This window comes from Platalea leucorodia, assembly GCF_965183815.1.
Source record: "Platalea leucorodia genome assembly, chromosome: 5".
NCBI classification, from domain to species: Eukaryota; Metazoa; Chordata; class Aves; order Pelecaniformes; family Threskiornithidae; genus Platalea; species Platalea leucorodia.
This window is the reverse complement of record NC_138827.1, coordinates 89190080-89212232: the sequence shown is the minus strand read 5'-3', so window position 1 is coordinate 89212232 and position 22153 is coordinate 89190080. Positions and strand designations below refer to the sequence as shown.

The window sequence follows — 22153 nt, the reverse complement described above, 5'->3', positions numbered from 1 at the left end:
GACAGCTGAAGGCTGAACCTAAATTGTGACATTTCAGAGCAGGCTCCCAGGCAGGGAAGCAAGTAACAACAGATAATCAGACAACAGCCAGAGTTACCAAATGACCAAAATCAAAGAACAGCTTTTATTGGCCAAAATAACCAAGAAACCATTTCTTCCAATAAACAAAAAAACCCCTAACTGAAACAGTGGGAAATCTTTCCTAACAAAATGAAACACTAACAAACCCCACATAAACTTGACTGTTTGTGTTCATCCTCTGGAAATACTCCTCCTCCTAAGTAAATTTGTTTTTCTCTTTAACCCTACTGCACCACCAGAAGTAGGAGAAGAATGGCGAAACTCAAAGTCCTTTAGGACAAGAGAACACACTCCCTGGGAGGTATGAGTCTCTCCATTTACACAAATGAAAGAGGCTGTTGGTGTTTGCAAACATCTCGCATGCAAATTATGTGAAACTAGTAATTTCCCCTTTTCTGAAGATACAAACATTTTACTACATGAACTATAGTTTTGGTGTGGGTTTTTTCTTTAATCCCAGGACACAGGTACAGCTGTGGCCTACATAGGTTGTTAAAACTCAGACGCTACCTGCAGTTCATCAGTTAACGCTTCTCTATTTGGAAACCTTGGTAGTTAAAAAAAAAAATAAAAATTGGTTACACCGAGTTCTCAAGGCAAACGATCATATTAAAACTCAACATTTACTCATGTCAGTAAAACAAATACCAGCCAGTGAAAGCAGATGTTTGAGAAAACCTTGCTCTCCCTGGTAACAGAAATCTTGGAGGAAAGAAAAAAAACAAAAGAGAGAGAAAAAGAGCACGATGTGCCCGGGTGCAACACACCAGTTCCAATGGAGACATTCTCAGGAATATTTTCACTAATTTCTCAGCTAAGGGGGGTACATTAACAGAAGCCATTTAAAAAGATCTGTTATGCAAAAAACAGTAATGCAAATCTGTTCAACCTACTGACATAGGTGAAAATTGAAGAAACAGAAAGGCAAAAAAAAAAAAAAATCAGTGTCTTAAAAAACCATATAGGTATTTACACACTGTGTTCTTTAAAACATCACATGGACCTGCACTGAGCTGCGTGCTGTGCACACGTCCTGAAAGGGGTGTGCGCAGGGACAGCTGAAGCACATCACTGCCAGAGCAGTGAAGCAACACTACAGAACTAACGAGAATTTGAGCTCATGGGAGTTAGCGACTACTATTGCTGCTGTGCGCAGAACGGCACCCCGTGTCCTGACAGAGGAATTCCACTGGAAACAGAGCGCCTCCTGCCCTAATCTAGACGTGATTTTACAAAACATTTTGAGATCTAACACCCGTACTACACCTTCTGTAAGAAAATAGAGAGCAGCTTTCAGCTGCAGTTCTTCTAAACTACTGTAGGAAGGCTTCACTAGCATGCTTCCTAAATTGGCAACCATCTGAGGTAATCAATGATGCTGTTACAACGAGCATCCTTCATTTCTCTCCACCCGCACCAACTGTTGCTTCCTTATTGAGTCCTCTGATCGACAAGTCGTAAACCACTTCCTCAATTTTCTTGACATCGTATTTCAGGCCATCGTAACGTTTCCTCAGGGAGTCGTTCTTCAGGTTGAGGAGACGGAAGCCAGAATCCAGCTCATTGATAAAAGCGGAGATGCGGAGAGGGCGAGAATAGTCACCGGCCGTGACGCTGTTCACTGCCAGCCTGGCCTACGGGAGGAAGGCCCACAGGAGAACATCAGCGGAGGAACCCACCCAGATCACGTCGCTATTCCCGTCAGTTCCTTTACCAAAGGAAGCAGTTTTGTTCCAGGCAGTCAGGTTACCTATATCTACCTTTTTTTGGCCATAGTCCTGGATTTTCAATCTAGTGACTAGTTTAAGTCTTAAAATACCAGTGAGGAACAACTCTGGCATACAGAGAGGCAGTTTGCTAGAAGTTCAGATCAAGGCGTTATGTATCATAGCTTCCAGGAACAACTTGGGAAAGTTAGAAAACACATTACTTTTTTCTTTAGGTCAGTTTCAGTCCAAATATATGCAAGAATATCTTCCTTACCAGCTCACTGGCGAGAGTTAACACACCAGAAAGATAGTCTTCAATGTCCAGGTGAAAGCCCCGCTCTCGATCAGCTTCAACTAAGATGAAAAAGAGAGTGGTAATCAGGTGGTACTGAACACGAGCAAAACCAGTGAGTTGAAATTGCATTTGTTTACTGGAGCTAATTTGAAACATCAAATTTATGAAATATTATTACAAAATAAAAGTCAGCCTTTTCCTGTATGTGATGTAATTACTGCCTCTTCTCAGCATTTTGATTTAGCATCTCGTACATCCTCAACCGGACGTGCAACAGCTTATAATTGATCCAGCAGAATAACTGAATTTACATCAATATACAGGAGAGGGGTCTGTAGTCATTTTTTAGAAAAATATTTTCCCCCTTTTTTTTTTCCCCAAATGCTTTGCTCTGGGAGGACACAATTCTCTTACAGCATCAGAATGTAATCTGTTTTCCACACTTTTTTGCTTTTGGTGTTTAAAAAAGTGAGAAAAATAAACTCTCATCTTTATATTATTCTTTTGGTAGATTTACGCAACTTGAATGAATAATCTTCATTGATGAGGAACTTGTTAATTAATAAATACTTTTGTTTACATTAGGTTTGCTGATTTCCACCTTCTAAAACAATTTGTTGTTTAGATAATGAAATCAAATACCAGATAAATTTTGGAACCTGTTTCTTGGGAAGAAATGAAGTTCTGCTGTTTCCCTGTAAGCTACAACATCTAAAAATGTCACAAGTGTTTTCTCCTCAGTTACAACATTAACTTACTCCCAAGTATTTCTGCAACAGCTTCTCGGGTCACTAACGTTTCTGACTCCAAGTAGACTAAAAACGCTGCCAGAAACACTAACCGCTGAAGTACAAACCTCCAGTGCTCATGAAATCTGTTGAAGAAAACACCAAGTCAAGGCATAAATAAGTAACATCTATTGCTGGAGAGATAGGGAACAAGCATGCATTATGTATACTTTATGTTTTCCACCTTTACACATAGCACTTTGCAATATTTTTGGCTTATCAAAACGACACCAGCTTAAAGTCATCTCCTTGGTACTCCAGAACTTCACCCCCCGGATACGACGCTGGACGCTAGCGCTTGCTCGCGCCTCTCACACACCTACTCAGCTCACGGAGTTTTTCAGGTTGTCGTGCCCACGAGACAACCAGGGCTTTCCCTCCCATCTTCCCTCAGCAGATCTGAGCTGACAAGAGTCCTGTTCTTTGAAATGTTCTTGCTAGACACTGTCCCCTTCTGGCAGCAAACAAAACACAAAGGTGACAACTTCATTTAGCATCTGCAGTGCCGAACAGCCATTTCATGACAGATTTAGAGCTCTGCTTTCAGAAATGCCCCACACCTAACTTAACTGAAATTAATGGAGCAGCAAATGCTCTGCTCCCAGAAACAAGGGCAGCTCCAATAAAACATCAATTTCTTAAACCTTCCTTTTTCTTTTTTAAGAAAGTTTCTAGAAAAAGAATTTAATACTGGGTATTTTTAGTGAAAAGTGATAAATAAAGTGTTTGAGCAAAAGCATTTTTTATCTGTGCTGATAAAAACCTCACACTTCTCTACCATGATTTACTTTTCAAACAGAAAGAAGCGTTGAGCCCATAAACCTTTAAATCATTCTTCCAAATGATGCCAAACATGCCCAGAGAATTCCCATATCCATGTCTGGCTGTGTGTGATCCTGCACACCTGTAATACTGATCAGCAGGAAACTTGGTCTTCAGAGATTCCAGCTGTGTTCTCACTGTACCAAAGTGCTCGCGAGCCTTCTGACATTTCTTTGGTACTGAAAAACAAACAGCACAGCATTCAGTACTTGACAGAGAACAGGGTTTTGTAAACAGAGTTTTCTAATGTGGACAGCACTATGAATGCTCCTTTCTTGTCCCAGATAGTCGTCTGACATTCGAACCAATCCAAGAAATATTCAGTCGCACCATGAGTCACACAGGTAAATGAGAAATACTGGTGAGTTTTGGGCTGTCTAATCTGCTCTAGTCCTTAGTTTTGAACATGAGACAAGATGCCCTGGTGTTATTTAAGAATCACGGCTAATCATGACTAATAACTGCTGCTATAAAACTTGTGTCATGGACGAAGAACCCATTCTGTAATGGGCACTGACAGAAGAAAACACTGGAAAGGTCACACAGCCTACGGACCAAGAGGCAGCAGGGGATACAAACGGACAGAGGCAGGAATGGTGGAACACAGAGTCGATGTGGTGCCTGCCCGTGGACTGAACCAACGAGCGGCAATTTTGTTCGAGGGTCTATTAAAAGTAGAAGAGCTGAGACGACAGCAACAGATACTGGGGGGCGAGGGAGGGAGCCAGCAAGAGCAGTGACACGGTTACAGCCCTGTGCTACAAGCCCACCCAAGCAGCAGCGCTCTGGAGTGGCAGGGCTACAGGCGGCACCGCAGAAGGAAGGACGCAGCAGAGATCAGGCGTGAGCTGATAGCAGGACTGTTTGAGTTTTACCTGCGTGGATGGAGCAAGGGAAAGGGGTGGCCAGCTGGGCTGCACAGGTGTTACACAAAGAGAAACAAAATGTTCTGGAGAGTGCCCTAATGCAGCAGGTTAGAAGAAGAAGCAACAACCAGACCATGAGCAACAGAACAGCACTGCGCACAGCAGCTGGCCCCAAAGAAAGCACACACACCAAGCAGCACCGCCAAACGACTCATGCAGCCAAAGGAAAAGCAACTTTTCTTTCTCCATTTTAAAATCTTATGGTTTTTTTTTTTTTCTTATTGATCAGAGTTAGGCTAGATGAGGTGCAACATCCCTTCAGGAAACTGCATTTCCTGCTTTAAACAATGTATTTGAAGAAACTGGGTTTCAGCCTGTCCAATGCACGTTGTACCTCTGCAGAGAAATGGTCTCGTTTCTGTACCACCCAGTGCCACCTCCCGTCTACTGACAGGAGTTACAGCCACACCGCACCCGCAGTACCAGGCCCCCACAGAACTAATCAAACCAGTACTTCTTAACTGCAGCCCACTCAGGAATCCTGGTCATGACCCAAGGAAGGCAGAAGATCAGCCCGACAGGCTCTCCTGCATCTTGATGTATAGAAGCTAGGATTATTTAAACAAGATCCATAGAAGCCAAATCTGAAAGCTGTGATGAATTATTTTTATCAAACAAGCCCTACTAGGAGTCACTTAAGTGTGTTTAAAAACTTCTTTCAATTAATAAAACGTCAATTCAATGTAAAAAAAAAAAAGAGCACTTAAAAGCTTCAGGAAGCAGAAGTTGAAAGTGCTCTGTGTGGCAGCCAGAATGAAGGAAACGTGTGCAGCTCACTGACAGCTGCCCTTTGAACCCTCTCCTCGAGCTATGGTCTCTGCCTCCGTCATGGAAGCCGTCACGTCGCAGCTGGGGACGGAGTAAGGTACAAATCTGCATTTTGGCTTCTGCCAAAGGAACCTGGGACAAAAATAAACGATCTTTACTGTAAAGTTTCAGTCAACAGCACCCAATGATGCACACGTAACCTCCCAACTTCAAACTATACTCGTGCATCCTTGGATATCCCCACCGATGTTTTGCTAAACTTGACACGATGTGTTTCACGAGCAAAGACATACCAAGTCGACTTTCAGCCTCCGAAGACCCTACCTAACAGCAGACTCATGTCAGCTAACAGCAGGCTGCAGCACACGCTGCCCCGAACAGCTTTCCGAGCAGTTCTCAAACTCCATTTTGGACAGGGAGCAGAGGAAGCTGAGAGAGAGAGAAACTCTGACCCTGTTCCAACAGCTGCCAGCCTGAGGCTCTGCTGGTTTTCCTTCCCATCCCCACAGCTGAATAAAGGCTACGACTGAAAGCACTTGTCCCACAGCTAAACACAGTCTCGTGCTTGGCGCAGGGAGAGACCACAGAGAAGCCGGCTCTGTGAAACAGCTGTCGTCTGTGGGTAGGGGGCTGCCTCACACGGAAAGAGGTTAGATGAAAAACTTAATGAAAACAGGTTTAGCCAAGAGGTATTTTAAGTCCCCGGAGAACAGAGGAAAGGCATTGTGCAAGATAACGTTTTAAATACCACCGGCTAGCATAGGAAACTGCCCTCCATTGAACTTCCAACTACCCGGTAGTTCTACTAACAGAGCTCATGCCACCCCTTACCCTTCTCTTTGGTAGGATGGATTGCTCAGATGGTGCAAACCTGTTAACTGTTTTCACTGGCTCTCTGTTGTCTCCTTGAGTTTTCATCCCTCTGCCTCAATTGCTGATGCAAGAATAATTACAAAGGACCAACCATCAGGATCCCTTCTGCTGGTTGCGGGAGAAAGCCGTCTCCCGCTGATGCTGGCAGAAGGGAGGGGGCACAACAAGCAACACAGCCTCTGTTGGCAGCAGCACCAGCTTAAACCATCCACAGCAATACAGCTGCAGTCACCAAGCATCACTAATTACTGTCACCTGTGAACTTGTAGTAATTAATAGTACTTTTGCTTTTTTATTAATTAGTTATTAGTTTATATAGTTTATCATTTAATATTTTATAGTTCAACATAGTTTATTAATAATGTTAATAGTGTTTCTTACAGCTTGGAATAAATAAATACAAGGCTAAAAAAATCTTGATGGTACAAAGTCTAGCCAGAACTTTGTTGCAGTGAATAATCCTCTCTTTCACAGTTAAAAAAGTCATCATTTATCCCTTTTTAATCTACTCAGGAAGAATCACTCCCATTTCTTAGCAAAAATGTGGCCTTGATTCAACACAGGAGATGCTGTAGTAAGCCAAACAGCCTTTTAAGAGCACTACACTGCAGAACTACAACCATTATCAAATAAAAGTGTAGTCTAAATATGCGACAGCTGACAAGTGCTCTTTATCCCCCTAACAATCGTTCTGTTAATTAGCATTATATCATTCTGCTGTAAACCTTTATTAATCTAAACCTTTATTGAGTTTCTTTATTATACTTGTAATTGATGACAAACTGACAGGTCTATTATCATGAGTTAACTCCTAACCTATTAAGCATGTATTCATTATCTTTGGTATTACAAGAATTATAAGATGAGCTTTTTTTTTTTCCCCCCCCTTTTCTTTAACTATTCCAAATCTCTTCTCAGACTCTGCAAGTTCCAGGACCAGCTCTCTCCCAGAATTAAAAATCAAGTGAAAATACACTGAGCCAGACACTGGTCTGCTGGAAAGCAACCCCTGAAGTGGATACCCACGCAAAACAACTGTCACAACAAGTTTCCAGGAAAGTCAGAATGGTTGTTTCTTCTCAGGAGATATTCATTGACTTGAAAAAATAGCTTTTAAATCACATATTTAAGGGAAAAAACTGTTTCTTCCAGTAGTTTCATCAGTAAGTCTAAAAGTGGAGATGGGGGAGCAGAAAGAGCACATTGGGCGTCTAGGTCTGTGGTAGTGTTCTCATGCCCTGCAGGAAGCAGGTTGGCCCAGAAACATTACATCTAACACCTTAAACGAATTTGGATTGAAAGCAAGGAACCAGGCTGGCTACAACCCACACCTCAAAAACAGCAGCACAATTCCAGTTGTCACTCAAACGTACATCAAGGACTGCTTCTACTCTATCAGCCTTTGCAAATTCCCTTCATATTTTGGACTATTAAGCAGATTTTATATACACACACATAGTCGGTTTCATATAAACCAAACCAAAGCCCCCGCTTCCCACACCACCCTGAGCGCCCCTCAGAGCACTGCAGCCTTTTGCGGGGCAGGGAGAAGAGGTGAGGAAGGAGATACAGATACAAAGGTCCAACAGGTCACGTTAGTATTAGCGGAATATAAAAATCTACGTGCGTGTCACTTAGTGGGAAACCTATGAGCCAATTCAACAACCCAGAAAATGAGCAGCTGTAAAAAGAAAGCGTTCGTCTGCACTGAGACAGCGAGACACCGAGCTGGGGAGGGGAGAGGGAGAAGAGGAGAGCCCGGCGCCTCCCGAGGATGAGCGGCACCTTTTCTGCTCCTCTGGCTGGAAGCCTCCCAGCTGCCCCCCCGCCGCCAGCAGCCCCTGAGAAGCCCACGCAGGGCACCCCCGGAGCGCCCGCCCGTGACACCCGGAGCAGGGCCGCCCGTGGCCGAGGGGTACCCCGGGGGCACCCCCTTCCCTTCCCCCCAAGGGCTTTTCCCCGCTCCCCCGGGGAAGGCGGAGCGCGGCGCCACCGCCGGCTGCGGGCGGCCCTGCGGGACTCACTGTCCTGGAAGCCGGCTCCCTGGTGCACGCCCTGCAGCAGCGTGAGGATCTCCCGGGCCGTCTGCTCCAGCGCCTGCACCACCTTCCGGATCTCCTGCGGACACAGGCCGCCGTCAGGCCCGGCCCGGCCCGGCCCGGCCCCGCGGCCCCCGCCCGGCCCCGGCCCCGCGCCCACCTCACGGATGTCCTGGTCGGCGGTGAGGACGCCCTGCAGCGCGATGAACATGTCGCTCACCGACATGGTGCCCGCCGCCGCCTCCCGCCTCTGGGGCCTCCCGCGCCCACGGGGGGCCTTCCGTGCCGCCGGCGCGGCGGCTGCCCCGCGCACTGCCTGAGCGGCCAGGGGCGCCAGGAGATGGCGGAGCGGGCGGGTGCCCGCGGTGAGCTGCTCGCCCCGGGGGGGGTGGGGGTGTGTCTGTGTGTCCGTGTGGCGGGGCCGCGTTCCCGGTGCAGCGGGGCCGGGGCCGGGCCCAGGGAGGCGCCGCCACCGCCCCGCCCGGCAGCGCCGGGCCCCGTTGCTACGAGACAGCGCCCCGCCGCTCTGCGCCTGCGCGCCCCGCCGCCGCGCGACACCGCGTGCAAGGGGAGTGACGTGTTTCCGGCGGGGAGGGAAGCATGGCGGTGGCTGAGGCTGTGGCGGCGACGGCTGCCGCGCCCGCACCGGTACCGGCACCGGCATCGTCATTCCTGGCCTTGGAGCCGCGGCTGCAGCGCGAGTTCCAGCAGAAGGTGCAGCGGGTCCGCAACAACCGGGCGGCCAAGGTGAGCGGGGGCCTGTGGCGGGGCGGGGGCGGCCTGGGCCTGGGCCCGGGCCCGTCCTGAGGCGGCTGCTGTGTGCCCCGCAGGAGGAGCTGACGCCGGGCGTGGTGTACGTGGGGCACCTCCCGCGGGGGCTCTGCGAGCCGCAGATCCACGAGTACTTTGAGCAGTTCGGGACGGTGAGGCGGCTCCGGCTGTCGAGGAGTAAGAAGGTAAGGCCTCGCTGCGGGACCCGGCCGCCTCCCCGCTTGCCCGTTGGCCTTCCCGCCGCTGCCGCTCGTCAGGCGCCTGGGACACAGCGGTGCGCCCACAGCCGACTGCCCTAGGCGGGGCCGTGCAACCTCTTGGAGCCCCCGAGGCTCCTTCCCTGCGCCGGCTGCCGGTGCGGCGAACCAGCAGAGCTGACTCCTCTCCGAGGTGTCCTCGGCAGCCGCGGTTGCCGTTGCCCGCCTGCCTGCAGCGCTGCCTTCCTGCGCACCGCGTGGAAACTGCGTTGCAGTTTCGTGAGCGGGCGGAGGGGGGCACCGTGCTCAACTGCTTGTCTTAAAAATAGTACTTCCAAAACGAGTATCAGGCTGATGGACAGCGTATGAGGCGTTGCCTCTGGGCTGCAAATGGGCAGGTTCAGCGACAGTTAATGTATCCCCTCTTTTTCCGTAAGTAAATACACTTCTATGAGAAGCGTTGCCAGAATACACTAATCCACGGTAGAGCATGAAATGTCATGGAAAAGACTCCGTTTTAGCTTTCTTGTTGCTTTGTGCTCAATAAATGTAACTTCTTCTCATTTCTGGATTTAGCGTCGCATTATAATGCTATATAAGCTGGGTAACAGCAACAGAATAACAGCAATGCAGGGCAGCTTTTTTTTAAGAAATAGGTGTTGGTGAGCAGTTTGTTTCATATTCAAATAGATACTTATGAATAACGCCATACCAATTTAGGACTAAAGCCGGTGCTTTTAATGATTTCATGGAACTTTGTGAAATTACTTGTGTTTAGCTGAGAATGGGCTATGACTTCAGAAGCATAACATAATTTTAATGTAGTTCTCCAGGTATCGAAGCATTGTTTCAGGTTTCTTTCTGTTGCTGCTTGCAGACTGGAGCTAGCAAAGGCTATGGATTTATAGAGTTTGAGTCCGATGACGTGGCTAAGATTGTCGCAGACACAATGAACAACTACCTGTTTTCTGAAAGACTGCTCAAGTGTAAGTATAAGCTGAAGTGTAAGTCCTCTAACGTGCAAAGGAAATTCATAGTTATTTGTGTTATGTTTTTGGACTGTTTGGAGAATCTTAGGGTTTTTTACGAAGTTTTGTCCCAAAAGGTTTTTCTGTGGGGCTGAGCTTTTCTTCCTTTTCTTCACGTGTAAAGAACATCCTCAGCAGCCTTTTGGTCGCTGTTACTGTTTTTTCCTCTAGGCTGGTAATGCTTGTTGTGCAATTGCGTAATGTGAAATCTCAGGGAGCGGTGGGGTTTGCTGTGGAGACAGTTCCTTTTACGTGGAAATTCCTCGTCATTCATAACTGTTGCAGCTGCTGTCTGTACAGTCAGACATAAGGGGCTTTTTTGATTGAAAGATTAATGAAATTAGCAAGTTTCTCAGACATAGTGATAGCAGCATTTGGTTTGTAAAGGAGTATGAGCTATATATGCATCAACTTCTGAAACACAAGGTTTTCTGTCTGTTTTCTGGGTGAAACTGCAAAAGTGTTCTTTTCTTCCATTCATCCATTATCAGTTCTCCTACTAATGAGTGTTTCGTTACTTTCCATTTTCTCTGTTCATAAAACGCTGTACTATTGCACTGCCGTAGCAGTGGGTAGTGTTACAATGAGAACTGAACAGCGTCGTGTGAGTACACGTGGTGAGAAGTGTATATGTACTGCTCTGCTATGACTTGATGTCACATGTTTATCATACAGGTCAGTTCATGCCTCCTGAAAGGGTCCATGAAAACCTCTTCAAAAACAGCAACAAAATATTCCTGAAGCCTTCTCAGCCAGCGGTCCGGCGGTACAATAAGATACGTTCACTCATTCAGAAGGCAAAGATGACAAAGCGACTGCTACGAAAGGAGAAACTTTTACGGAAGAGGCTGGCTGAAAAGGGGCTCGATTATGACTTCCCAGGATTTGTAAGTTTGGCATCGTTTCGATGAGTGTTTCGTGCAAAACATGTTCCTAAGGTGGTGCTAAATACAAGGAAATCATGTGTTTTGTGTGGAACTGGTAAAAGAGCTGGAGTGCCGGGGAGACTTACTTGCGTTAAGAACTGTATAGAAGCTCCTGGAAATTAGTGTAGTGCTGCTGCTGGGTTGTACTATATGTACATGCGGGTTTACCTTTAGAGAAGTAAATAAGTGACAGCAAAGGGAAGATGTTCCTTTTCTTCTGTTAGTATAAACAGTTGGACATCCTGTAGTTTTCATATTTGGCTGTAGATCACAGAAGAGCAACAGGGCTTTTCCAGGGTAGGTATTTGAAGGCGGGTCCCAAGACTACAGCTTCCATCCCTAGGCCTTGCCTAAACTAACCAAGCGTATTGCTCATTTGCAGAATGCTTGGGTGAAGTGCTTGAATTTTAAGCAATACTGTTTAACACAGTAATTTTTTTAAATGCACAGTAGCAGCTTTTCTTACATTGCTTTGGGTATTTTTGTTCAAACCAGATCACCCCTGTGGCACTGTAAATCATTTTATTAATTCAGACCTAATTTCTGTAGCAAAGATTTTGTAGCCATGAAGCAAAGAAACCTCTGTATGCTGTTAAGTGACTGTTTGCATCTTCACACAAGGAGGTTTGTAGTGATTCACCTGATCTGTCTTGCTTCCTAGGCTGCACAGGAGCTTTCCATAAAGAGAAAAAACCTGAAAACATCCAAGAAGTCAAAACTGAACGTTTCTTTGAGCAGCCAGGTAAGACCGAACAGCCCTGGTGCTGCCCAGCACCACACCCCTCCATTCACACTGGGGCAGATGTTTCAGGTCTGCAACTGTTTCCTTCGTATTAATTTCAACACCTGGAAACTTGGGTAGCATTTGCTGGAGAGATTTTTGTGCCAAAAGTAGCTCCTTTGAGACGGATTAACACTCTTGAACGGGGGAGGGTGGTTGGATCCTCTCAGTTCTTTCTCTTAGGAGTATTTAGCAGCGAAGGCTTCTGCTCAGCACGTTGTAACTAGCAGTGCTTGTCCCGAGGTGTGTTCAGGCCGCGGTGTGTCTGCTGTCGGCCTCTGCTATTCAGCAGTAACTCGAGGCGGGAGAAGCGCGGGGTGCTGGGGACAGACACCTGTGCACCACCTACGTCTGTGCTTCAGACGGGTAGAAGATGATCTCCTTGCTGGCATCCTTCTGTTGGTCTGCGCTACATTATAGTACCAGTCGGTGTTGAAAGAAAGGAAGTTGAACCACTAATACAGTCTGGTGCTGTCTGTCCCCATTTACATACTCCGTGTCCCTCCTCCCTCGTGCTCTCCAGGCATGGTATTCCAGTATTTTGAAAACGAATGCTAGCTAAAACTAGCAGTAGGGTGAAAGGAAAGCTCAGGTCATCAAGACTGAGATTCGGAGCACTGACAGTCTGAAAAGTCTGTCAGGTATTAACATTTCTGTTTTGTTTCATCACTGTTGTGAGTTTGGTTTTGTTTTTTTTAATGTTGTTGGATTTACTTGTGATAATTGGGACAGGGCTGGTTGCGGGGAAGACAGGGTACCATACATTCAATCAACTGAGTTCTGAGAACTTAGTGAGATAATGAAGCTGGGATGTTTCAGCTCTGCTGTGGGCTTGAATGTGGCATTTCTGTATGTCAGTCTCAAATATACATCATATCATCCCCCCCCCCCCCCCCGTTCTTTTCCTCTTGGCTTTGTTAGTGCTTTAAGTCAGGAAATAGAAAGTTTAGAAAGCAAATGTGCATAATGACATGTTAGAAAATGTGAACTAATTTACATTTGCCTTTCACATATACTTTTATGAAGATGACACTTTTGTCTGAAAAAATACTGTCTACAAAAATAGCTAGTTATAAAAACAACTTTCCCTAATGTGTGGAAGTTCTGAAGGAGAGCTGGACTGAGGTGCCGTGTGGTACTGCAGAGGCAGTGACAACTTTCTCTGGCAGAGGCTTTGCAATGAACCGTGTTTTTCTGATCTCTTCAGGATCCTACTCCAGTCTGCACTCCAACAGTGCTCGAGCGCCGGAAAGCTGCTCAGGTGGATGATGACGCAGAGGACAATGAAATAACCCTCAGACTGCCCCCTGCCAGTGTTGAGAATGCTGTGCAGAGACCAAAGAAGCAGCCAAGAAAAACACCAAACCTGAAGAAATAGACTTAAAATTTTGATGGCTGTAGCCATGTTTTTCCTCAACTCAAAAACTGGGAAGGCGGAGCTTCTAGTGGTTCTGCTGCCCTGGCTTGGTTCGTCATGACTAGACTGGTTCAGCCTTTCCTAGGCAAGGAATCTATTCACAAATCCTCCCCCTGTTTAGCCACCAGGGGACCTACAGTCTTCTCTGCCTTTGAAGATATTCTTGACTTTGTGCTCACAAGTGCCCGTGCTGTGACAGGCCTACAGTCGCAACAGAACCTTCAGTTAATTCTGTAACTTGTGTCTAGCGCTGGCTGTTTTGAAAGATAAAATGTGAGGCTGTCCATTCAGAACTTGCTGATGTGGGCTGTATCTTGCATTTATAATTAACGACAGGTTATAAAAAAAAAAAAAAGTAACTGTTTTTGAACTGTGTTGGCTCTTGGTAGTGGTTCTTCCATTTAACTGAATGTCTGCGTTTCATGCGAGTTCTCACATCGTTAGACAAATAGCGTGAGGTATTTTTTCCCCAAGGAAGACACACCTTGAATTTCATCTCCTGTTTGTGAGCAGTCAAGATCTGCCTGCGCTGTCCAGGGCAGAGGCAGAACACTGCGCTGCCTGAGTGGGCCAGTGCCTTTCAACCCTGCTTTCAGCAGTGCCTGGGAAACTCGGCCTTCGCTGAGGGGAGTGGTTGCAGAGGACTTGGAAAAAACTGGGATTAGAAAGGTGGTAAGAGACAGAGGAAGATGGCTGAAGCCACTCGCATTCAAGATTCGCATTCCTTTCCCTGTGCAGGCAAAAGATTTGTGTTTGAGAGTGCACCCTACTGTGGGGGACACAGGGTGACTCTTCTGTTGGGGGGTGGCTACGCTTTCATTCCTCACGCGCTTGTGTAAAAGGCATTTCACGCTGCAGAGGTCCCAGGCATGCGTGTACCTATGTACTGCTTTACCTCTGGGCTGCCCAGGCAAAGGTAACTTGCTAATTTTCTGGGGTTTTGTGTGCCATAAACGTGCGGTTGCCCGTTCAGAAAATGTTCAAGGGCCTGCAAAGTGTGGCTGCTTTTAGAGGGCCTTCTTGCTGAACTGTGGAGGGGAGCGAATGGTGACAACTAGCTTATGTACAGCTGTTCTCAGTGAGCAAAGCTCTTAGAGAAGATGCATCAGTAGTAGAGCAGTCTGGGCTGTATTAGGAGTTCTGTTGTCCTTTGGGTCCTGCAGCATCTTGTCACTGCATTTTAGTTTCACTGCTTGCATGAAAGAAGGATATCTTCTGCTTCGGGGGTGATAAGCACATCACAATATTGTAATAAGCCTCTGGGTGGGTGAACCAGGAATGGGAAGGCAGGGTTTTGTCACCAGGAGTACGAGTTCAGAGAATTGAGTGTAGCTTTTTGTTGTGCATCAAGATTTATTCTTGTTCGAGCGTAACTTGTCATAGCTGACTGCAGATATCCAGTCCTGTTTGAAGATGCATTTTGATGGTGCAATTAGAATTTGGATTTTATTGCAAATCCGAGACCTGCAGGAATTCCAGTTTGGGTTTTGTGGCACGTACTTAGCCTTGATCTTTTATTGTCTGAGATGAAACGCTCTCTACTGCTGTTGGCTGCAGGTCAGCCTTGGCAGATTTCAGAGGAAAGCCCAGGTGATAATAACCGGCTGCTCAGGTAGGTGGCTGGCACCAATTTCTTGGCTATTTTAAGACTCAGACTGCTGGCAGAGGAGAAGAAATCTCAGCCGTTGGCCTGGCTACTTCTGTCCTATCTGGCCTGATCACTTGAATAATCATGTGATCGTAATGACATTCAGTGGCTCAAATTAGATCATTCTCCTTTGTGGCTCTAAACTGTTGGGGAAGCCACTTGGATAAGTGCGTCTTTATGCCAAATGCTTGTCATCTTAGGCATGCTAGGGAGATCTGTTGATCAGCCCGATGGTCGTTGACAGTCCTTGCCTTTTAGTAGCAGTGTGGCTGCGTACATCTGCAGGCTTTCTCTGTGCATTGTTTGTTGTGAAACAGGCAGTGTTCACACCTCAAACCCCTGGAAAATACATCCTCAGCTAAGGTTTGAGATAAACGTGATCAGAGTGGTTGGCAGAAATTCCTTATCTGTTAGTAACTGACACGCAGCTCTGAAAAAAATCTTTTCTACCTCGACTTCACACAGCAGAGAGCAGCAGAAGAGAAGCAAAATGCATCTGCCCAAAATGGACAGTTTTCTTTTAAAATCCATAGTCCTAACTTTGTGTTGTGCAAATAAAGGTGGCTGTTGGGTCGAGATGAACTGGGAATGTGGCTGCACGTTCTCCTGCCTGGAGCCGAGTCTCTTGGGCGCAGTCTGACGGCGGGGGGCAGCACGCCTCAGTTGTGTGGATGACAAACACAGCACAAGGTTTCCTGGGAAATGACCTCCTGGATTTATAAAAAAACCTGTCTAGTCCAGGCAGTTTGGAGACACTGGCTGCATTGGTGTGACTAACGCATCTCTAACACGATTTAAGAATACAGGAGAAACCTGGTATAGATCTTAATCAAATAGGCCCATTTCTTTGGTGCTGCCACAAATACTCCTTCCAAGGCTGTTCAGTTAAAGCTGCTCTTAAGAAAACTTAGTTTGTCTAGAGTAACATATCCAGTGCAGTTCCACGTTGACCGAAGCTTGAGCAGCTCCCTTCCTGTGCTTCCCATTCCAGCCCCTTGGCCTGCATTTTGAACATGGAGTTGCTTTCTTCCTACTCTGCTTCTGTTACCGTGCTGCGCTCTGTGCCCGGTGTTCTGCCCCTGCCTGGAAGCCTGTGTCTGCTTGCTGCTTGCTTCTGTGTTTGACTCTGTGGCTTCTTTTCATGCTGCTTGCCGTGCCTGGGCTATCCCGTCTAGCTGCAGATCCAGCAACTTACGCTTCTGCAGATCTCTTGGAAAGGTTTGTCCCTGTAAGCTAGCACCCTGGTTGCTGCTCGCTCTCCATATTAGCATGGCAGCACGAGCCTTGATGGGAAGACGTTCAAGAAAGCTGTGCTTACAATAAGGTTTGCTTCCTGCTGTAATTTTCCTTTCCCTTCCTTTTGTTTATTGGTCTTCCTTCAATTGAGATCAGCTTAGATGGCAAATCTGAAAAGCAAGAAAACAAAATTCTGTGCTGTCTGAGTAAAGCACAGCAACAATACCCGGGCTACAGCAAGGAACTCTCAGCAGAAGGGTGGCTTTTCTTGGTGATAGTTTCTGTTTTTAGGCTGCCTGTGTTATTAATACACTGCTGTCCTGGGAGATGTACGTAAGCAGAAATTCAGACACCTGATACTTGCCAAACATAGTTTCCATAGCAAGTGGACAGACGTGCTGTGTCATTAGCTACGCCTCAGTCCTTGCACCGATTTTTATTTCTTGGCTCTCCAGTCGTTTGTTCATTCATCTTGGACAAACACAAACCTCCGGGCACTGATTTTAGGGCAGGCTGTGAGTTGTTTTTTCTGGGATGCTAGGAGCGTTGGGGCTTTGGTTTCAAGGCATAACTTGCAAGCTCTCTGCCTTTCTGTAATGAAGGACTTTGTGGAGCTGCTTTACTGAACACCTATGTATGTAGTACCGTTTTCAAGCTTCAGAAACACTTAGGTGCTAGCAAAGTCTGCTAATTTACACTCTTTTATTCAGATTTCTCTGTTTTGCAGAAAGGGGAGCTGGGTTTAGGAGTGCACAGCATCTCCCAGTGCATGAAGCACTGGAAGTAAAAGAGGAGTAGGGTGAGAGAGGTGGGGAGAAAAGCAGAATCGGCTGCAAAATAAGAGGGGAGAAAGGAATGACGAAGCCAATGCTCACCTCTAGAGAAAAAGGCATTGGTGAATTTGGCAGTGTTAGACTGCTTGAAATTAAAGATGCAGTTGTTGTTTTGCCTGTTAGATGTACTGTGGGATGCCCAGGCTGCACAGTGCCGTCGGCAGTGTGCTGCAACCCATGGTCCAAGTGCTGGTGCTTGCTCATGAGCCTTGGGTGGAGGAGGAGAGCAGGCTGGGCAAGTGACACTTGCTCTTGCCAGTAACAAGCCTGTTTGCTTGCCTGCCTGGCTTTTAAAATGGCTGCAGCCCCGAGGAACAAGGCTAAAACCTGTCTGCAGATAGCTCATGGTGGAAGGGAGGATTTGTGCATGGCGCTGAGGGGTGACATCCTCTCCTCTCCAAGTAAAGCACCAGTGAGGCAGAGCATAGCTCTAGCAAATTCCTCCTCTCCCGACTTTCCCTTCGGAGTGCTGCGGTGTTTGGTTCTCACTTTGCCTGTGTGATGCAGCCGGCCAGGGCCAGGCTGTGTTGTGTGAGGTGCTGTGCGCATCCCTGCCCTGCGCAGGGTGTTGCAGGTGCAAGCCGGGCCAGCGGGTGACATGAGCACGGTGGGTGTGATCTCCGTTAGGTGTTTTCCAGGAATACCCACGAGTCCTCCTCTTAGACCAGACTCCTTCATTGCCCAAGATGCTGTTCAAACACATCCTGTTTTCCAATCTAACCCACAAAGTCTTGAAACGTCCAACTTCAGGCAGCAATAATCTGCAGCTTCTTGGCCAGAGATAGGCAGGGGACAACGCCAGGGTGCTGCTGGAACGGAGGCAGTGGGGACCGCCCTTCTGTGCGTCAGGCTGCTGCCTGGCACCGCTAATCCAGGCACATCCCTCCCTGCCAGCAGCTGTCAGAGCAAGCCAAGGAAATGGTTAACTGCATGAGTGAGAATTGCTAAAGTGAAACATTTTCTCCCATGCAGGGTGCAGGAAGGCCTCTCATCACTTCTCCCACCCAGCATTAATTAAGCATATGGCAGGGACAGAGATGCTGGCTGCCCTGGGAGGCTTGGACTGGTTACACACCTGAGTGTCTGTGGCCAGTAGCTGCGTGGCTGTCCTGTGCTGGGACAGGATAAGCTACAGAGAAGCTCCTGCACAATTCTTGGCTCCAATCAAGGAAGAAAATGCTGGTTTATAATTGTTCTCAAATACGGTGTTGAAGAGAGGAGCCAGGATTGTGAGGACGAATGCTGCAGGACTTGGAGACAGCGAGGTGGGTGTCTGCAGTGAGCCGCGGGCACTGGGGTCACCTCCTTTCCGTGGCCACGCATTTGACCCTGTACTTGACCCATCACGTGGAGTTTGGGGCCTGGCCTGGATTTAAAACTTGTTGTTTTAAAGAACAGGAAGGAGAAAACCAAATAAAACTGTTTTTTAGGGTAGTGATTCTGGAAAGCCCTGTTTTTTTCTGTGTGTTTTTCCAGTGCTGACTGGGAGGAGGGCTTGGTGAGCAGGTACAGACCTGGAAACCAGGCTGCTTGCTCCACAGTGTGGCGTTGCTGCCAGGTTCCTGCAAGTGCTTGCACAAACCCCCAGCTTGCGTGTGTTTTGGTTTCTTTAAAACGAGCAGGGAAGTAGAGTTACTTCTGTCAGGGTGGCTTCGCAAGGCTGAAAGCGTTGCACCATTTTGAGAGCGAAGGCAGTACCTTGCCTCTGCCTTGCGTGCCGGGTGTACTCAGCGTTACTGTTTCTCGCCCGCTCGCCCTGCAGAAGGCAGTCGCGCGGTGGGGAGCGAGCAGGGGTCTGTGCCGGTTGCGCAGCAGCAGTGCAGCTGCTTTGTCGCCTGCAGGATTTTTATTTCTGTTGATGTGAGAGCTGGAAGGGATCCACTATGCCTTTCCAGTGCTGGGCTGCGTTTGCAGGTCTGCCTGTTAGAAGGGCTGGGTTCATCTGCCCAGAAGCAATGCAAGATAACTCTCTAAGGCTTTTCCCTTAGCTATCCCATGCAAAGACATGATGTTTGTGGTTTATTAGCTGGGCAATCTTAAAGTGCATTCTATTGAATTGTATCCTGAAAAACAAACTCCAGGTTTGGAGCTGCTGGAGCTGCCAGAGCTTTGTGACTGGGCTGGCAGGAGCTCTGCGAGCGCAAAGGACTCATTTCAGAGGCGGTGTGGATTCTCCTAAGGCAAACCTGTCCTTTGGTGTAATGTCAATGCAGCCACATCAGATGAATCACAGCCCAGGTTTTTATCCTGAGAACTACTACCTCAGCTTTTTTTCCCCATCAGCTCATAATTTTACTAGATGAAATCCTGCCGTGTTAATATGTAGTACAGATTCAATCAGTCGGTTGCTAAGAATCATTTGGAGTTGGTGATTTGGACAATTGGTTTTGAGTGGGCTGCTGGTATATGTTTGCTGTGTTGTTGCTGTTCAATGTCAGCCCTCCCGTTGCATTTTGTAAGAGCTTCCATTAATTTCAGTAGAAATCTGCATTTGGGGTGAAGGGTGACCTAATCTTCAAAAAGGATCTTAATCCACCTAGCCTCTCTTGCAAAGCTCAGCATTTTTTCCTTGTCAGGAGCAGACTGCATTCCTAACCTTGATGTGTCACTTTCCAGTTGGCTTAATATTTGGGTGAGGATAAAAAGGAAATGTTTTTCAAAGATTAAAAGAACCCATGCTGCTAAAGTATGTGCATGTGTGATGTGCACATAGAAAAAAGGAGATATGAGCATAATTTTAAGTGTTCGGGTGGTGGAAAAAAGATAAAATAACACCAGCACATGACTATAGAGAACAAGCACAGGAAGAGGTAAATCAATTTGAAAGAGTGTAAATGCGGAATTATGAGGGAAGAGGAAATGGGGCTGAAATGTTGTTTAATGTAAATTTAGGTGCAAGACAAAAATAAGACTCCTGTTAGTTTGTCCTGTAAATGTCTCTTCCCAGAGGCCTGAGAGCAGCCAGGAAAAATACGGTCTCCAGTGCAAACACGAGACCTGGTGCCTATGCCTTGCTAAGACTGGAGACCTTCTTCTAGGCTACTGCGTTAAATCTAGCTCGGGTCAGAAAGGGTGGAAAGCTGTTGCCAGTAGCCTGGGTTCAGTTTTGGGGGGTTTCAGCTCAGATTCCAGTCACAAACAAAGAACGCCACAATTAACACTAATTGGTACCTTCCTTGATGTTTTGGCCCGGGAGAACGAACCGTCCCCTGCCTCCCTGGAGGCAGTCACTCCAGGTCAGGGGAAGAGGCCCGTGGGGGTGTCGCATGGCTGACAGGACCTTCGTGCCAACGGGAAATGTCGAACCAAGCCCAATTCATGCTGCGTGAGGGCTACCTGCTTTGTATGTCATGTTTCTCCCTGGGTGGCCAAGTTTCTGCACGGAGTGAACACACGCAGATGTGCCCATGTGCACGCGATGAGCCTTGCAGCCGTTTGCTCACTTCCCTTTAATCAAAACCTTCTGCTCTCGCGTTTTCTTTTCTGTTTGGTGACCGAAGCGAAGCTTCATGTGCCTTCACGTGGGAGTTAAGTGGGTTAGCGGGCTGCTTTGTTTGTGGCAGCTCTCACATGGAAAAAGCCCGGTGCAAAACGCTGAGGCTTGGCAGGAAAGTGCCAATTAAAGATAGCAGTGCAGGAGCATATTGTCTGAGCTGAAAGTGCTCAAATCTGGGGCTGTGACAACTGTCATGTGCGAAGGAAAGAACGAGGAATTATTAAACTTAATGTTGATCCAGAGCAGCTAGCGCTTTCCCTGTTTCAAGTGTTTGTTCTCGCGCGGTATGGGCAAGGAGTTCATTCCCTCTTTCACAGGTGAGGTAGAGGTAAGGGGTAGAGGCGTTGAGTCACACAGGGAGCCCGTGCCGGAGCGGGGTTGACAGCACTCAGGCGCTGGGTACTTGGGCTTCACCTCCCGTTGGCCCATGCTGTTTATCTTTGTGCCAGGAGCAACCCAGCCTTCCCTTAGCATGGCACAGGTGACGTCCGCAGGAGATGCGAGTGCCAGGAGATGCCAAGGGGAGAGATGCAGTGTCACAGCGACTCGGGTGAAGTTGTTCTCCATGCAAGTAGTCAACTTGGGACAGCACCTAAGTGTGCGTGGCAGTGTGCTCAGCTCTAGGGAAGCAACCCAGGGACAGCCAGGCTTTGACACTGCTATCCTCTGCTGTCGTGGGCAACTACGTCATCATACTGTCATTCATAAATGAATACATTTCACCTTGGAGCACTCGGCCCTCGGATTCCTGAGCAGGCATTGTGCAAAAGGGCCCTGGAGGAAAGGGGAAGAGCAGGTCGCTCAGGTACAGTCAGTGTTTCTACTGAAACAGAGCCTCTCTCCCTCCCAATCCATCCCTCTGCTTCCCACTAGTTCTGTTTTATTGATGTGTTTTTGTTTGAAAGAGCAGTGTTGGTAAATGAAAGCTAGAATATCCATACATTATTTTAAGCGAAGCCAGCTTTCTGGCTTCACTTTGCCCTTCCTTACAGCTTTCTGTGCCCTCACTGCACGTGTCCATAAGCTGATCTCCTGTTTCATCTTGCAAATGGACTGTGCTTCATTTTGCACCTGTATAGGCACACACCTCCTATTCGTGACGGACCAGACCTTTCTCAGCAAGCGGGGAACGGTGTACTTTGCAGGCGGACTGATTGGAGAGATACGTGCTGCTTCACTGGGAACAGTATCCTCTCAGGAGACAGATGTTCCCACCTTTCTGCTGCGCTAGTCTGTCTGTGCTGGAGATGCACGCGCGAGATAGGTAAGGAAATGCAGATCTTCCAGAAATGAGAGCACAGTGAGAGGTACCTTTATGTTGGTACATTATTTATAAGGGTAATGACAAATGCCTGCTGTTAAACCACTGGTAGCAAAGTCCTCGTCAAGCATTCGCCTGTGATGGTAGCAGCTCCTCCAGGAGTTACTGCTGTTTCCTTCATTTAGGGAGTCCTTTCTGCATCCCAGGGTGAATCCCCGAGGACTGGTTAGAAATAGCGCGGTTGTTACCTAACAATAA

General features: G+C 47.4%; 2 protein-coding genes across 2 annotated transcripts; one reads left to right on the top strand and one right to left on the bottom strand.

The window, feature by feature from the left end:
* Positions 1-110: 110 nt before the first annotated feature.
* Positions 111-8785, bottom strand: TSN (translin). Its single transcript, XM_082314091.1, has 6 exons — positions 8462-8785; positions 8287-8380; positions 3778-3874; positions 2844-2959; positions 2065-2144; positions 111-1715 (listed from the first exon to the last, which is right to left on the bottom strand). The coding sequence occupies exons 1-6, from the start codon at positions 8525-8527 to the stop codon at positions 1479-1481; spliced, it is 690 nt and encodes a 229-aa protein (XP_082170217.1). The 5' UTR covers positions 8528-8785; the 3' UTR covers positions 111-1478.
* A 74-nt stretch (positions 8786-8859) lies between these two features.
* On the top strand, positions 8860-13752 carry NIFK (nucleolar protein interacting with the FHA domain of MKI67). The gene is made up of 6 exons (XM_082314090.1): positions 8860-9048; positions 9132-9257; positions 10147-10255; positions 10973-11184; positions 11885-11965; positions 13212-13752. Exons 1-6 carry the CDS (start codon positions 8902-8904, stop codon positions 13380-13382), a joined length of 846 nt encoding a protein of 281 aa, XP_082170216.1. The 5' UTR covers positions 8860-8901; the 3' UTR covers positions 13383-13752.
* The last annotated feature ends 8401 nt before the right edge of the window (positions 13753-22153 follow it).